This window comes from Hippopotamus amphibius, chromosome 2, assembly GCF_030028045.1.
Source record: "Hippopotamus amphibius kiboko isolate mHipAmp2 chromosome 2, mHipAmp2.hap2, whole genome shotgun sequence".
Classification (NCBI taxonomy): domain Eukaryota; kingdom Metazoa; phylum Chordata; class Mammalia; order Artiodactyla; family Hippopotamidae; genus Hippopotamus; species Hippopotamus amphibius.
In genome coordinates, this window is record NC_080187.1 from 175,386,461 (window position 1) to 175,402,799 (window position 16,339).

Genomic DNA, 16,339 nt, shown 5'->3' on the forward strand with positions numbered 1-16,339 from the left:
CCAGTGTTGCTTTCCTTTTCGTCCCTTCCCACAGGTTTTCCTGCTGCCCCCTCCCCAGCCCACAACTAAAGCTGCCTCTGCCCCTCCCCCCACTTACTCAGGCCCCTCCCCCTCCTTTCCTAGGTGTCTGAGAGACTTCGGGCCCTGCCCGCCACTGTCCCCCTGCTGCTGCAGCACATCCTGGGCACCCTGGAGCAAGAGCACGGCCCCAGTGTCCTTCCCCAAGCCTTGGCCACTCTTGAGGTCACACGCAGTGGTCAGTGCTTAGAGGGGGCTCAAGGGTTGGTGACCTTGGTTCAGCTGGGGTCTCAGCAAGCAGTGCAGGGAGGGACTAGGTGTCTCGGGGATGGGGACGCTGCGTGGTTTAGGGCCTCAGAGAGCTTGGGTTTTCAGGTCTGACTGTGGACCAGTTGCATGGAGTCTTGAGTGCATGGCGGATACTTCCCAGGGGGACCAAGACCTGGGAAGAAGCAGTGGCTGCTGGTAACAGCGGGGACCCCTACCCCATGGGCCCATTCGCCTCCCTCATCCAGAGTCTGCGCAGGTACAGGTGCCCCTGCTGAGCTCCCGCTGACCTCCTGTGCCTCCCCGTCTTTGAGCCAGGGCCCCGTGCGAGCCTCTGTTCATCCTACCCTTCCCTCGGTATAGCCCCTAGCCCTTGTCTCCCAGACCCCGAATGGCTGTCACTCAAGTTACCACTGTTTGAGGTGGGGATGGGAACTCACAGCTGTGCCAGGATGCTCACCGACAGGCCTCCTCTCTCTTCTCCTGCCTCCTCTCCCTCACACGGGATCAGTTTGCTAGGGGAGGGACCCCTGGAACGTCCCGGCGCCCGGCTTTGCCTCCAGGATGGGCCCCTGAGAACAGCTGCTAAATGTCGCTATGGGAAGAGGGCAGAGCTGGAGAAGACAGCACACATCCTCATCGCAGGTGACCGCAGTCCGGTTAACCCCTGGGGCACTGAGCACGGGACCTGGTGCTCCCCATCAGCTGGCCCCCTCGCCTGCCACCCCAGGGGGTGGATGGCTCTTGCTGTAGTCTGAGGGATGTGTTCTTTGGAGGTGCTTCAGCGCCAAGTGCATCTCAGTGTCTGTTCCTATGACCCACACCTGCAGCTCAGCTCTGGAAGACGTGTGACCCTGATGCCTCTGGTACCTTCCGAAGTTGCCCTCCTGAAGCTCTGGGAGACCTGCCTTATCACCTGGTTAGTCTCCAGATCCCATAGACACCTTCTCCCAAGGAGCTGCTTTGGCTCCTCTGAGACCCCTCTCCCCCTTGACTGCCACCATCATCCCCACTGCAGTTCCCCCCCTCCCCCCAAACTCCCTGTACCTTTCTCCTTTTGGTTTTCCTGTCTCCTTCCTGCAGGTCCTTTGTCCCAGCTCCTAAGTATAGGTCTTAGCTGCGCAGGGTCCAAGACTAGACAGTCCTTCCTCACCAGCCTCGTCACATCCTTAATGAATCCAGTCTAACTTTCCAGCTCCAGAGTGGGAACCGTGGTCTTCTCGCAAAGTTCCTCACCAGTCTCCACGTGGTGGCCGCACATCTGGAACTGGGGCTGATCTCTCAGCTCCTGGAGGCCCATGCCCTCTATGGTGAGATGAGTTACTGGGTGGAGTCTTCTCCAAGCTGTGGGCTCCTGGGTGTGTTCACGCGGGCCCTGCTCAGAGGGAGGTGTAATGGAAAGAACAGTTGAATTTCTTTTCCGAGGTGAAAATGCCAAGCGGGTAAGCAAGTGATTCTTGGGAGACCTTTTGCTTAGGTCTCTTAAACCAGAGGCTCTCACACTTTATTTAGTGGGCATAAAATTACTTGGGAAATGTGTTGAAATTGCTGAACCCTGGGTCCCCAGATTCTGGTTTCCTAGGTCTTGAGTAGGACCCAAAGCTTTGTAGTTTTCACAGATGTTCCTGATGTGGGACCAGAGGGCCACACTTTGAGACTTAGCATTTTAGATACATCATATGTGATTGACTTGGTGCTGGGGTTAATGGGGGTCCAGGCTGGCTCCCCAGTGACACTCCGCATCTCTTCTATAGCTTCCTCAGTCCCTGATGAGGAGCAGAAGCTTCCTGAGGCTGATGTTGCTGTATTCCACACCTTCCTGAGGCAGCAGGCTCCAGTCCTCAGCCAGTACCCACTGCTCCTGCACCAGCAGGCAGCAAATCAGCCTCTGGATTCACCTCTTTGCCGCCAGGCCCCCCAGCTCGCCCAGCGATGGCATCTCCAGCGCATCCTACGTTGGCTTAATAAACCCCAGACCCTGGGGGGCCAGCAAAGGTGAGATCCTTGACTCCAGATGCTGATAAGCCCACCAGAGAGCAAGCTGCAGCCCTCTCTGAAACTGGAGAAAAAAGAACAGACCGGAGTCACCATGGAGAGGGGATTCAGGCACAGAGATGCCGAAACAAATTCCCACCTGCTTCCTTCCCCTCATTCCTCCTTTCTTCCCTTTCTTGCTATTCTTTCTCTAGCTCCAGCCTGTCCCTGGCAGCTTCCTCATCCCCTACAGCCGTGGCCTTCTCCCCCAATGGACAAAGAGCAGCTGTGGGCACTGCCAATGGGACGGTTTACCTGTTGGACCTGAGAACCTGGCAGGTATGACGCTGAAGGTGGGGTAGGATTTATCTTCAGAAAAGCCTCACGTCCTGCCCTGAAGCCTGAGATGAGCCAAACCCACCTGTTTTCTCCCTGTTTGATTCAGCGACTTTACTTTCCTTGCATCAGATCACAAGGGCTTGGTCAAAAAAAATCAATCTCACAGCAAATACTTGCTGAATACCTTCCTTTCAAGGCATTGCACTAAGCACCACAAGGAACGTGAGGCTTAGGACATTGTCTTTGCCCATCAAGTGGTCAGTTTTGTTGAAAGATAAGGCATACAGGGTGAAAAAGGAACCAAAACATAGCCATGTGACAGATAAGAGCTAAGTGAGCTGTGCAGTTACTAGAGGACATAGGATTAAGGAGCCTGGGCAAAGACGTGGGGGGTGGGGGGATGTTTCCTGTAAATTGCTGGGAATGATTGCAGCAGAGTGTGCGTAAGGGAGAGTAGCAGTCGATCAGGCTGGAGAGGTCGGTCCCACAGCCACAGCCACTCTCTCCTCTTTCACCCACGTCAGCCCCACCCCCCATATACATGCATATGTGTAACACCATTCCCATCTCAGACTCAACAAATCTGTGACTCAGGGATACATATGGGATTTGAGGTGGGGCAGACGATGTGACCTCACGTGAACCTGTTCGAGCTTGGCCTAGGTCTGGAGTGGGGCCCAGAGCTTTGCACTTTTAACAGGTGTTGCTGCTGTGGGGCCGGAGGGCCATAGTTTGAGACTTAGCAGGGAATGTAGAGAGCCAAGGGCTCCAGCGCTTCCAGCCATTGCCTCCTTCCTGGTTGGGGCCTGGAGTGGCTGGAATGGAGTGGTCAGGGGAGTGTCCTGAGTGCGCGTCCCCGCTCGCTGTCACAGGAGGAGAGGTCTGTGGTGAGTGGCTGCGATGGGGTCTCCTCTTGTTCGTTCCTCTCGGACAACGCCCTCTTTCTTACTGCCTTCGACGGGCTCCTGGAGCTCTGGGACCTGCAGCATGGCTGTCGGTAAGGGGCCTCTTATGTCCCGGTGTGAGGGCCCTCCCTTTTGTTGGAAGCCCAGGCGGAGGGGGCTGAAGAGGGGGCTTGTGGCCAAGGAGCTCCTGACCTTGTCTCCCTGGGGTAGGGTGCTCCAGATGCAGGCTCACCAGTACCAGATCACCGGCTGCTGCCTGAGCCCAGACCGCAGGCTGCTGGCCACCGTGTGCCTGGGGGGATGCCTGAAGGTAACGACCAGGGGGCTGTGGTGGTGAAAGTGGCCCTAAAGGCAGCGTCAGCCCTGTGGGGCTGTCCTCCTCAGTGCGGCACAGGCTCTGACTGCTTGGCCTGCTGAGGGCAGGGGACTGGACGAGGTGGCCCCGGGAACTCTGAGACTGAGCAGCCCAGCCATCTGTATTCAGCACCCTGAGTCCTCCTCATCTGCTCTCTCCTCCAGCTGTGGGACACGGTCAGGGGGCAGCTGGCCTCCCAGCACACCTGTCCCAAGCCCCTCAACTGCGTTGCTTTCCACCCAGAGGGGCAGGGGATAGCCATTGGCAGCTGGGCTGGCAGTTTCAGCGTCTTCCAGGTGGATGGGCTCAAGGTCACCAAGGTGAGAGGAGCTGGATGGCCCCAGGGGAGGAAGCCCGGGAGGGTGGGAGTGAAAGGTGGGGAATGGGGGACACCCGCATCCTGTGTCCCTCTGGGTTTGGGCTGAGAGCAGGCCCTGACGTTCCCGTTTCTACCTCTCCACGCAGGAACTGGGGGCCCCAGGAGCCTCCGTCCGTACCTTGGCCTTCCGTGTGCCTGGGCGGGTTGTGGCTGTGGGCCGGCTAGACGGGATGGTGGAGCTGTGGGCCTGGCGGGAGGGGGCGCGGCTGGCCGCCTTCCCTGCCCACCATGGCTTTGTAGCCGCTGCCCTTTCCCTGCGTGCTGGGTGCCAGTTACTGACGGCTGGAGAGGACGGCAAGGTCAGATTACCGAGGGCTGGTGGTGGGCTACAGGGAGGGGGCGGCAGAGGCGTGGACTATTTGGGGGCAGGGTGGGGCCTTTGCTGAGGAGTCTGGAGGAGCTTGGCTGGTGTGTGCTGTGGGGAGAGGGGTGTGGGTGGGTGCACAGGAGCTCTCAGAGACGCGTCTCTGGAAAGAGGACGTCAGTGGGGGCAGGGGGTGGGCGTGGGTTCTCTTTAAGTCCCTTTCTCGGCCCTCAGGTGCAGGTGTGGTCCGGGTCTCTGGGTCGACCCCGTGGTTGCCTGGGCTCCCCCTCTCTCTCTCCTGCCCTCTCCGTGGCTCTCAGCCCAGATGGTGATCAGGTCGCGGTTGGGTACCGCGCGGACGGCATTCGGATCTACAGAATTTCTTCAGGTACCGAAGGGAGAAGGGCTGGAGTGTTTGAGTCTGGAAAGAGCCCCCCCGCCCCAACTCTGGCCGCCTTTCCAAGAGTCTTCGTCTCTCGTTGTCTCTCATCCTCTAGCTTCCCAGGGGGCTCAGTGTCAAGCACTGGGTGTGGCAGTGTCCGCACTGGCCTGGCTCAGCCCTAACGTGTTGGTGAGTGGTGCAGAAGATGGGGCCCTGCAGGGCTGGCTGCTCCAGGGAGGCTCCCTCCAGTCACTCTGGCTCTTGTCCAGACACCGGAAGCCTGTGCTGGGACTGGCCACCTCCCCCGAACTCTTGGCTGCTACCTCAGGTACAGCTGGGCAGTGGGCAGGGCTGGGAGTGACTGTTCCTTTGAAATATGCCAACACCTTTCTTCAACTTGTATGTGTATGTGTGCATGAAAATACACGCACCTATATACCTTTTTACAACTTTCAATGTGCTTTTAAATGCATTTATCTTGCATAATCAGCCTAGACCGTTTCTTCCTGTTTCCTAACCCTTTTTCTGGGATGTCTTTATAATCCCTGTAACCCTTTGCATTTTTGTCCAGTGGGGAATTTTGCTGTGTAAAGGGATGAGTTTCCCTTAGGAGGAGAGAGAGAGATGTTGAGGTGAAAATGACACTAGTCCTCTCTAGGTGGGAGGCTTGGTCAAAGTGACCCTGGGCACTTTAGATAGAGGAGGGTGTGGAGGTGCAGTTGGGAGAGACAGCTGCAGAGTTGAGCTGGGAGTGGCGGGCATTCCTGTCCTGTGCCCTCCCGTGATGACCGACCCTTGTACAGGGGCTTGCTGGGACTCCCAGCGTCCCTCCCCTGGAGCTGTGCCCTCAGACATCACCCTCAGCCCCGGTGGTTGCCTTTGTCTTTGGCCTTCCAGGCCTGTCTCACTTCCTCTTTCTGAAAATCTTCCTGTCTCCTATTTCCAATGCAGAGGACTTCACAGTGCGGCTGTGGCCAAGGCAGTTGCTGACACTGCCACAAAAGACGGAAGATTTCCCCTGTGGCACTGAGCTCCGGGGACACGAGGGCCCCGTGAGCTGCTGTAGCTTCAGCACGGATGGATGCAGCCTGGCCACTGGGGGCAGGGACCGGGTGAGCTGCAGGAGGCTGCACCCCTCGGGCCCTCCTCCCCTGGGGTCCCTAGCCCCGCTAGGCCCCACCACCCCTCAGGTCCTGGATTCCTGAGCAGCTCACTTCCCACTGCTTCCTCCAGCTTTTTGCTTTGCTAAACCTCCTGCACTGGTTTGATAGTTCCTCTTCTGATACGCCCTCTTTCCTTGAAACTTCTTACCTGAGATGGCCCTGGTGTTCTTACCTCTGTCTTACGGTCCTGATGGCTTCCTCTCTTGGGACCTATCCAGAGTCTGCTCTGCTGGGATGTGAGGACACCCAAAGCCCCTGTTCTGATTTGCTCCTTCTCTGCCTGTCACCGAGACTGGGTCACTGGCTGTGCCTGGACCAAAGACAACCTCCTGGTGAGTGGAGGGGTTGGAGTGGCGCAAAGCTCAGCAGGGTTCCTGGGCAAGGACAACACTTCCCACCTCATCCTATTCCTAATACCCATTTATAATATAGTATGATATAGTATAAATATAATTTTCTAACACCCAATATCATAGCTCACATTTATTGAGCACTTAGTATGTGCCAGACTTTGGACGAAGCCCTTAGTATATATTGCCTCATTTAGTCTTTACATCACCCTCTAAAGAAGATACTACAATTATGTCTGTTTCGTAGACAAGGATATTGAGCTCAGATAGATTAAAGACCATTTCCAAGGTCATGTAAGTAAAGAAGCTGAGCCAGGAAACTCTATGATAAGAAAGCCCATGCTCTTAACAGGCACACAGAACTGTCCCTCAGGTACTGCTATGATTTCCCTTGAAGGGCTTAGGATGCCCTGTCCCTGCAGGTAAAGGGTACTGCTATGATTTCTTTGGTCCTAAGTGAAAAATGAGTCTCAAATTATGCACTCAGGATTGGTAAAGCCTAGTTTTCTAACCCAGAGTCCCTGTTGTTCTCAAAAAGAAATGAGTAACAATTGAATAGACTTGTCATAGTCTGTCCTACCCCTGACTTCTAGGCAGCCAGATCTCTCCTGGTGTTTGCAGATGTCTCACCTTTGCTGGGGTGAGACAGAGTTGTTGTTGACTGACATTATGTTAATAACAAGGACAATAGCTACTGTTTATTCAATGCTAAGTATGTTGCAGGCAGTGTGCTAAGTCCTTTACTGTACACAGATGCTTTAGCCCCATATCAGTAGGTACACTGTCATTATCCTGGTTGAATAGATGAGAAACCTGAGGCCCAGAGAGATGAACTTGCCCCAGGTCACCCAGTAGTGAATGGTGGAACTAGGATTTGAACCCAGAGTGGCCCTTGCTCTTAATCACAGGCTTACTTCCCCCCACCCTATGTTATAAGTGTAGAGAAATGCTGGGGCGATGCTGATAATTCCACTCCTCTGCCCTCTGACTCTGCAGGTCTCCTGCTCCAGTGACGGCTCTGTGGGGCTGTGGGACCCAGAGTCGAGACAGCAGCTCTGTCAATTCCTGGGTCATCAGAGTGCTGTGAGCGCCGTGGTGGCCGTGGTGAGAGGGCAACGGAGAGCTCACCGGGGTTCCCTGGGAAGGTTAAGGGGGCTTTGGGAGATGAGATGCATTGGATATCTAATCCCAAAGGCAAAAGAAGTATAAAGAGTGAGATGCTTGGGCTTGGGTGAGAGCAGGACTAGGGTACGGAGGCTGAGGGTTGGTGTGAGGCAAGGGCGAGCCTGAAAACACAGTATCTCAGTATCATGACCTTGTGGCAGGATGGCAGTCCTGAGCCTCCCAGCCCCACTACCGGGGGTGTCCTCATTCTTTGACATCTTCTAGGCTCTTAATGCTCAGCCCACACCTCAGTGGTGGGAGTCATAATTCCCATGTCCTGCTCAGTGTGGATCTTCTCTGATCCTGTGCCCTGAGGCAGGAGGAGCACGTGGTATCCGTGAGCCGAGACGGGACCTTGAAAGTGTGGGACCATCAGGGTGTGGAGTTGACCAGCATCCCTGCTCACTCAGGACCCATCAGCCACTGTGCAGCTGCCCTGGAGCCCCGTGCAGGTAATGAAATGTCAGCCACCTTTCCATCCCCACTGCCTCTTCCCTTCTCCCCTTATTTGACTCAGTCTCTATGTCTTATCAGCTGGCCAGCCGGGGTCAGAGCTTCTGGTGGTGACTGTTGGATTGGATGGGGCCATGCGGTTGTGGCATCCACTCTTGGTGAGTTCCCTGAAAGGACTTGGGTGGGGGCCGTGGAAAGGGTATAGTGGGACAGCCTCCTGTTGTGTCAACTCCCCCCTGTTCCATCTCCATCCTTTCCTCCTAGGTGTTTCAAACACACACCCTCCTGGGACACAGTGGCCCAGTCAGTACAGCTGCGGTTTCAGAGACCTCGGGCCTCCTGCTGACCGCCTCAGAGGATGGTTCCATACGGCTCTGGCAGTTACCTGAAGGAGCAGGTGAGTGAGGCGTGGAGAGAGGCAAGGTGTGAAATGGGGCTGTGTTAGTGGGACCAAGAAGGTCTGTACCCCAGCAATGGTCCAGCTCCTAATGAATCACTTTCTTTCTTCTCCAGATGACACATATATACCCAGGAGTCCTGCAGCCATCACTGCTGTGGCCTGGGCCCCAGACGGTTCTGTAGCTGTGTCTGGGAATCAAGCTGGCGAGCTCACCTTGTGGCAGGAAGCTAAGGCTGTGGCCACAGCACAGGTGAGTTGGGTCAACTTCAGTTCTTCGTTGATGTGAATTCTGCCCTGGCTGTGTACCTGATGGCACGTGCCGGGGTTAGAGGTTGTGTAGATGCCTGGGATGGGAAGGAAAGTTAATCCTGGTTCCTCAGAAATACTGAAATAAACTTGTGCTCACTAGGCTCCAGGCCGCATCAGTGCTCTGATCTGGTACTCAGCCCACACCTTGATTGTTGTCAGTGCTGATGAAAAAGTCAGCGAGTGGCGAGTGGAACTGCAGAAGGGTTCAACAGTCAGAAATTTCAGGTGAAATGAAGCGGCTGGGTTAATGGATATGGCTGTTTTGCTCAAATCACTCCCCTCTACTTCTGAACTAGGTCAATAGGATGTTAGTTAATAAGCAGGAAAAAGTCCCTGGGAAATTGTTTTCTGCTTGTCACTATGTCAATTAAAATAATAATAAATAATTATCAAGTGCTTACTTATGCTAAGCTCTGGGCCAGGCAGTGTGAACCAGATTGAAATTAATTGTTAATTAAGGAAGCTCAGTAGAGGAATGTGCATATAAGCAAACTGCCAACAAGATGCAGAGTGATTACTGCTATAATAAAGGTATATAAAATTCCTGGGGCTGCAGAATGTAAGAAATTTACTGTTTATAGAAGAGATGCTATTTGAGATTGGGCTTAAAGGATGAGTAGGAGTTTTCTGGATCAGTAAGGGAAGGGAATGGTGTTTTAGTAAGAAGAGGGAACATTAACAAAAGGCATGGAGGCACGAGAGTGCGTGCTGTATTCTGAGTATAGTTAAGTCTTTGGGTTCTTAGTGTGAGTCGTGATGGGGAATTGGGTTGAAAAAATAAACTGGGGCCAGGCTGTAGAGGGCACAGTGCTAAGGATTTTGTGCAGAATAATTATCTAAATTTTAGAAAGAGAACTCTAGCGGCCATATGGAGGAGGGATAGTCGTAGAGAGATACTACAGGTAGGGCAAGCACATTGACAGCTGATGCTATGGGAAGACATAACGTGGGCCCTGGCCTGGGCAGTGGGGATGAGAAGGAGAGATACAGATTTAGGCGTGTGTTGCAAGTAGAATCCACAGCCTTATCGATCAGCTGGAGGTCAGGAGGGAAGGAAAGGACAAGAACGTTAGAGATTCCTGGTTTGAGCAAGTAAGGTGATGATGGTATGATGGATACTACTATAACAAAAGCAGAAAGAAGAACACAATTTGTAGGGACAGTGATACATTTTGTTTTATACTTTACTCCTGAGGAATTCACGGGGAACTGAGGAGCCTGAGAGAGGTGGACTAAAGTAGGATCTTTCTCTGTCCATGTATCTTGTTTGAGCTACAGTCTTCACCTGAACCGAGTTCTGCAGGAGGATCTAGGGTTCCTGACAGGTGTAGGCCTGGCCCCTGATGGTCATGGCCTCATCTTGGCCAAAGCGGATTTGCAGTTACTGTACATGAAGCCAGGTGATGAGCCCACTGTAATCTGGTAAGATCCAAAATGCTGTTTTATCTTGGGCTGGAGAGAGAGGAAAAGTGGGTTAGTGGCTACCCTGAGGTTGGGTCTAACTAGAACAAACATTGGGATCTTACGGAGAGGTGTTGCTGGGTTTAGCCTCTTTCTTTCTTATAAACCAGGAGAGACTATACAACAGATCCTATGATGTTGTCCACCCACCAGGACTATGGTGTGCTTGTCCTGCAGTCCATGAGGCTTACAGTTCTTTCTCTCTCAGTAAGTTCTGTTTGGGTGTGTGTTAAAACAACCATTTGTCCAGGACCAACATTTTAAAGCCTTGGGGCCATGATGGAGGATAAGTGGAAGGAAAGGAAAAGCGGTTGGTTCCAATCCCCTTCTCTTCCTTCAATTGGAGCACTATAAAACACTACTTAAGAGTGTTTTATATTGGGTTTCCTTGTAAGATTTCATTGATACAAAAAAAGATTCAAGTGTTTAAAGGAATCATGGGAAACCATATACCTAGGAGTTTTCTTAATTGCATTTCCTTTAGGTCGTTCTTGTTTTGCCACTGTGAACGTTAGCAGTGTCTGGAACAATATGAACATGTCTCATAGACAATACATTGGGTGAAAGAAGCCAGACACAAAAGAGTACATATTACATGATTTCACTGAAATGAAGTTCAAGAACAAGCAAAAATAATTTATAGTGACAGAAGTCAGAATATTGTTAGTTCTGGGGGTGGTGATACTCTGGTATTGACTGGAAAGGGGCATGGAGGCAACTTTCCAGGGTGATGGAAATGTTCTACATCTTGATCTGGGCAGTGATTACATGGATGTATACTTGTGTAAAATTTTATCAAGATATCCATTTAAGATTTGTGTATCAATACTTTACTGTACCTAGGATAAAATTTAAAAAAATCTTGACCAGCCCAGAGCAGAAAAGAGTTGCTTTGTCTGGGTAGCAGTAAGTGACACAAATCGGCTAAACAAAATGATCTATCCTTTCACAGAGCCAAAAGGAATTAAGAGAGTTTGAAGAGTGCCCGGAATTTAATCTGAGCTTAGATAATCCTAGTAAGACCCTCATATCAGTAACTCAGGCCAAACCTGAATCTGGTGAGTGGTGATGGGAGGGCCCAAGGAATCCAGAGATGGCCGAGGGGAGGCTGGTGGATCTTTCAAAGTCTAAGACGTGGCTCAAACTCTGCCCTTCAAATGGCAGAGTCCTCATTTTTGTGTGCAAGCTCTGATGGGATGCTGTGGAACCTAGCCAGATGCAACGCTGAAGGAGAATGGGCCACAGATAATATCTGGGAGGAAAAAGCAGAAATGCCTCAAATCCAGACTCCAGAGACGGACCAGTGTATAAGTACTGACACGTATACCTGCCCAACATTCCCACAGCTAAAGACGCGGCAGCGTAGAAAGGTGAGCTTTAGGGGAAAGGTCACAGATACTGGGGAGGAGGCTCTAGGTCTGACCCAGCAAACTTCTCTGCTTCCTTGACTGGGGACGGTCCACTGAGAACTCACCACACCTCTTCTCTTCCATCTCTAAGATTCACACGGGCTCTGTCACAGCCCTCCACGTGCTGCCTGAGTTGCTGGTGACAGCTTCAAAGGACAGAGATGTTAAACTGTGGGAGAGACCCAGTATGCAGCTGGTAAGTGTGTGTGTGCGTGTGTGTGTGTGTGTGTGTGTGTGTGTGTGTGTAAGGAGGGCTAAAGAGGTGTCATAGAGCAAACTTGGGGTAAGAAAGGGCAAAAGATCAAGATTGTTTTCTTCTATTTTTCTTGCAATAATGTGCAACTAACCTGTTTCTAAACAAAAGTCATTGGTGTGAGAGACAAATAAGTTAGTAAGGAGGCCCTAGGCTGTAGCCCTCATCTCTCGTTTATGTTTGCATTGTAGCTGGGCCTGTTCCGATGTGAAGGAGCAGTGACCTGCCTGGAACCTTGGCTGGGTCCTAACTCTACCCTGCAGCTCGCAGTGGGAGACACACAGGGCAATGTATACTTTCTGTCCTGGGAATGAAGATCACTGCTCGAGGCAGAGAGACCCCTTGTTCTGGAGATGCAAAGCCTGAAGACACCAGTGGCTACGTTCTTGATACAGTTATATAAATAAAAGGTCAAAAAATCTCATGTGCAGTCCTGCCTGTATTCCTTTTTTTTTCTTTTTTTTTTAGTAAATTTATTTATTTATTTATTTATTTATTTTTTGGCTGTGTTGGGTCTTTGTTGCTATACTTGGGCTTCCTCTAGTTGCCACTAGTGGGGGCTACTCTTCATTGCAGTGCATGGGCTTATTGTGGTGGCTTCTCTTGTTGTGGAGCATGGGCTCTAGGCACATGGGCTTCAGTAGCTGTGGCACATGGGCTCAGTAGTTGTGCCTCGTGGGTTCTAGAGCACAGGCTCAGTAGTTGTGGCTCCTGGGCTTAGTTGCTCCATGGCATGTGGGATCTTCCCAGACCAGAGATTGAACCCGTGTCCCCTGCATTAGCAGGCGGATTCTTAACCACTGTGCCACCAGGGAAGTCCCTCCTTTTTTTTCTTTTAATTAATTAATCAATTTTATTTTTATTTACTGGCTGTGTTGGGTCTTTGTTACTGCGCGCGGGCTTTCTCTAGTTGCAAAAAGTGGGGGCTACTCGTTGCGGTGCACAGACTTCTCATTGTGGTGGCTTCTCTTGTTGCGAAGCACAGGCACTAGGCTCTTGGGCTTCAATAGTTGTGGCATGTGGGCTCATTAGTTGTGGCTTATGGACTCTAGAGCGCAGGTTCAATGGTTGCTCCACAGCATGTGGGATCTTCCCAGACCAGGGATCGAACCTGTGTCCCCTGCATTAGCGGGTGGATTCTTAATCACTGTGCTACCAGGGAAGCCCCCTGCCTGGGTTGTTATGGGGATTTGGACTGAGAGGAGAGAATATGGATGTTCTTATATTTCTTTTCTGATTTAACATTAATCCTTACTACAACTGCAAGAAAGGTGAACCAGATCTTTAGTATTCTTTGTAATTAGGCTTTAGAATTCTTGTGTCATTTTCTGGCCCCAGGACCCTAAGGTATGACTCCTTCCAAGAGGAGGAATGAAAGTGATGTTGACCAGCACTTAGTTTGAACAGAGATCTGAAGACTTCTCACTTGTCCAAGGAAGAGGAAGAGAAGGAAGAATGGGTCAGTTGTGCCCTGTTCAAGGACGAATGGGTCAGTTGTGCCCTGTTCAGGGTGTTTGGAAAGAACTGGGATAGAACCAGGACAACACTAGTTTCCTCTCACAGAAACAGCCCTGTCTGCTCAGAGCCAGCTGCCCGGTGAGAGGTGAGAAGCTAGGACACTGAGAGCAGAACAAGTCTTCTGGCTTTCATAGCCTCTGACAGAGCAGCGGCAGCCACTTGACTTGCAAGTTGCATTCTTGGAAGAGATCTCAAAAGATCAAATTGAAGTTCACAAAGAATAAAATGAGTTGAAAGGTGGAACAATGCCTACACGTGGACTTGCTGTGGACTGTGACCCTCTTAAGTAAAAGTTCTCCCACTTTATTTTCCTATAATTCTATTTTATGGGAGAGGAAGTTCCCTGAGGCCCTTTCTTTCTAAGGATTAAGGAAGTTAAGGGTCTTCTCTGTCCAAGAATTCAAGGACTTGTGTATGATAAGCCAGAGCTATTACAGGATTTTATCTTGGGTTAGTAGGGTTCTCTCAAAGAAATATCACTGCACTCTGGCCTAGAGTTTTCAGGATTTAGGGATTTGAGGGGCACTCAGTTTTGCTCTTACTTTACCCTGATTCCAGATTTTACACGGAGAAATCACCTGAAGGACTTTACCTTATTTCTACCAGTGCCTCATATTCTCTCTCAGCCCTAGGATAAGTACATGAGTGCCATTGGCTGATAAGTCTTAATCATAGGTCGTGTCTCTTCTATCTTTCATATGCCTCATGTAAGGGCTCTAAATATACCTTCTAGACTACCTGCTCCACACGAGCCCATGACTACTGCCCTGAAATGCTGCAGAGAACCATGGCACAGCATCATCCTGAAAGTCACTGCTTTCAATCTTTTGCCTTTTGTTCCCCTGAAAGCATGGGCCAAGGACAGGAGGGAGCCCTAGATGTCTGTATTCCATGCTCTAAAAGTGCTACAAAAGCATTTTTGTTGCCGAGTGCAGGCTTTCTCTAGCCCCAGCTGAGGCTGAAGAAAGTAAAGACTACCTTGCTCAGTAGACTCAGCTTTGTTGGCCAGGTCCACCTGAAGGGCGTGATCTGCCTTTCTTATCTTGGAGATATACAGCGAGGCCAAAGTGTAATTGCTGTGAATGTAGATAAGAACAGGTTCTAGGTAACGTAACTATGTACTCAAGGGAGTTCAAGGGAAAATCAGTTTAGGTTTTACATTAAATATTTTCTGAGTTCTTATCATTAAGCAATTTCAGTGTCTCCCAGTGCCTGGATGAGTTCCACAATTATAGTCATTGGACTGTATGATCATAGGACATTGGAACAGTCTTTTCTTCTACCCATCTGCAAAAGCACCTTTTTCATGTGTCAATTTTTAACATCTATTTTACACATCTATGCACAATTTCTTTTTTTTTTCCTGGCCATGCCATGCGGCTTGCAGGATCTCAGTTCCCCAACACAGGATTGAACCTGGGCCACAGAAGGGAAAGCCCAGAATCCTAACCACTAGGCCATTGGGGAACTCCCACCACAATTTGCTTTTGAAATCTAGAGCATATCTACTCAAAATTTGGTTTGTGGACTGGTACCATTCCACAAATGGTTTGTTTTCCTAGTACTTCATTTTCATTTTTAAATTTTATTTATTTTTTGGGCTGTGTTGGGTCTTCGTTGCTGAGTGCGGGCTTTCTCTAGTTGTGGCGAGTGGAGTGGCTACCCTTCATTGTGGTGTGTGGGCTTCCCATTGTGGTGGCTTCTCTTGTTGCAGAGCACTGGCTCTAGGCATGCAGGCTTCAGTAGTTGCAGCATGCAGGCTCAGTAGTTGCAGTTCGTGGGCTCAGTAGTTGTAACTTGCAGGCTTAGTTGCTCCTCAGCATGTGGGATCTTCCCGGACCAGGGATCAAACCCATGTCCCCTGCATTGGGAGGTGGAATCTTAACCACTGCATTACCAGGGAAACCCTCTCATATGAATTTTAGGTTTGTCGTGTTCATTTGTGCAAAAAATGCTGTTGGAATTTTGACAGGAATTGTGCTGAATCTGTAGATCACTTTGGGGAGTATTGCCATCTTAGAAATATTAAATCTTCCAATCCATGAACACAGTGTATTTCCACTTATTTCGGTCTTCTTAAATTTCTTTCGATAATGTATTATAGTTTTCAGTTTATAACTTTTGTGATTTAAATCTTTTCCTAATTATTTTTTTGATGCTATTATAAAGGGAATTATTTTAATTTCCTTTTCAAATTATTCATTCCTAGTGTATAGAAATACAACTGATTTTTGTATATCGATCTTGTATTCCACAATTTTTCTGTGTATTATTTAGGGAGAGATATATATATACACACATATATATATTTGATCATCTAATATGCAAATATAGTTTTACCTTTTCCTTTTCAACCTGGATGCCTTTTCCAGGTGTATGATTCTTTTCCAGGTATATGATCCTGTTCCAGGTGTATGCTCATTTTTATAGTTTACTGGTTTAGGCTTAGTAGTATTTTATTTTTGTATCTACATTCTTTTTTTTTTTTTTTTGCTGTGCGCGGGCTTTCTTTTTGGTTGCAGTGAGTGGGGGCTACTCTTCGTTGCGGTGCACAGGCTCCTCATTGCCGTGGCTTCTCTTGTTGCGGAGCACGGGCTCTAGGCGCATGGGTTTCAGTAGTTGCAGCACGTGGGCTCAATAGTTGTGGCTCACAGGCTCTAAAGCGCAGGCTCAATAGTTGTGACACATGGGCTTAGTTGCTCTGCGGCATGTGGGATCTTCCTGGAACAGGGATCAAACCCGCGTCCGCTGTATTGGCAGGCAGATTCTCAACCACTGCGCCACCTAGGAAGCCCCTGTATCTACATTCTTAAGGGATACTGGTCTATAGTTTTCTTGTGATATCTTTATCTGGGTTTAGTCTTATACTGCCTTATAGAATAAGTTGGGAAGTATTTCCTTCTCTTACATTTTTTTGAAAAGTGTGTAGTCTACAT

The 16,339-nt window shown here is 50.1% G+C and overlaps 1 protein-coding gene across 5 annotated transcripts in view; it reads left to right on the plus strand.

Moving 5' to 3' along the window:
• Window positions 1-12,319, plus strand: part of TEP1 (telomerase associated protein 1) — a 37,926-nt gene extending 25,607 nt beyond the window's left edge. The window contains exons 28-54 of one of the 5 annotated variants that reach the window (XM_057723337.1): window positions 124-256; window positions 394-544; window positions 797-930; window positions 1,116-1,204; window positions 1,481-1,595; window positions 2,040-2,280; window positions 2,475-2,598; window positions 3,471-3,595; window positions 3,714-3,813; window positions 4,023-4,178; window positions 4,324-4,536; window positions 4,776-4,929; window positions 5,039-5,251; window positions 5,875-6,035; window positions 6,305-6,418; window positions 7,433-7,540; window positions 7,920-8,052; window positions 8,135-8,211; window positions 8,318-8,450; window positions 8,567-8,703; window positions 8,863-8,987; window positions 10,041-10,184; window positions 10,334-10,430; window positions 11,176-11,281; window positions 11,388-11,593; window positions 11,724-11,828; window positions 12,077-12,319. In XM_057723337.1, coding sequence (XP_057579320.1) covers window positions 124-256; window positions 394-544; window positions 797-930; window positions 1,116-1,204; window positions 1,481-1,595; window positions 2,040-2,280; window positions 2,475-2,598; window positions 3,471-3,595; window positions 3,714-3,813; window positions 4,023-4,178; window positions 4,324-4,536; window positions 4,776-4,929; window positions 5,039-5,251; window positions 5,875-6,035; window positions 6,305-6,418; window positions 7,433-7,540; window positions 7,920-8,052; window positions 8,135-8,211; window positions 8,318-8,450; window positions 8,567-8,703; window positions 8,863-8,987; window positions 10,041-10,184; window positions 10,334-10,430; window positions 11,176-11,281; window positions 11,388-11,593; window positions 11,724-11,828; window positions 12,077-12,199 — 3,717 coding nt within the window. In that variant the 3' untranslated portion in view covers window positions 12,200-12,319. Of the gene's footprint in view, window positions 1-123; window positions 257-393; window positions 545-796; window positions 931-1,115; window positions 1,205-1,480; window positions 1,596-2,039; window positions 2,281-2,474; window positions 2,599-3,470; window positions 3,596-3,713; window positions 3,814-4,022; window positions 4,179-4,323; window positions 4,537-4,775; window positions 4,930-5,038; window positions 5,252-5,874; window positions 6,036-6,304; window positions 6,419-7,432; window positions 7,541-7,885; window positions 8,053-8,134; window positions 8,212-8,317; window positions 8,451-8,566; window positions 8,704-8,862; window positions 8,988-10,040; window positions 10,185-10,333; window positions 10,431-11,175; window positions 11,282-11,387; window positions 11,594-11,723; window positions 11,829-12,076 lie in introns of those variants that run through there. The other 4 variants (XM_057723338.1, XM_057723339.1, XM_057723340.1 and 1 more) reach the window with 4 other exon arrangements.
• The last annotated feature ends 4,020 nt before the right edge of the window (window positions 12,320-16,339 follow it).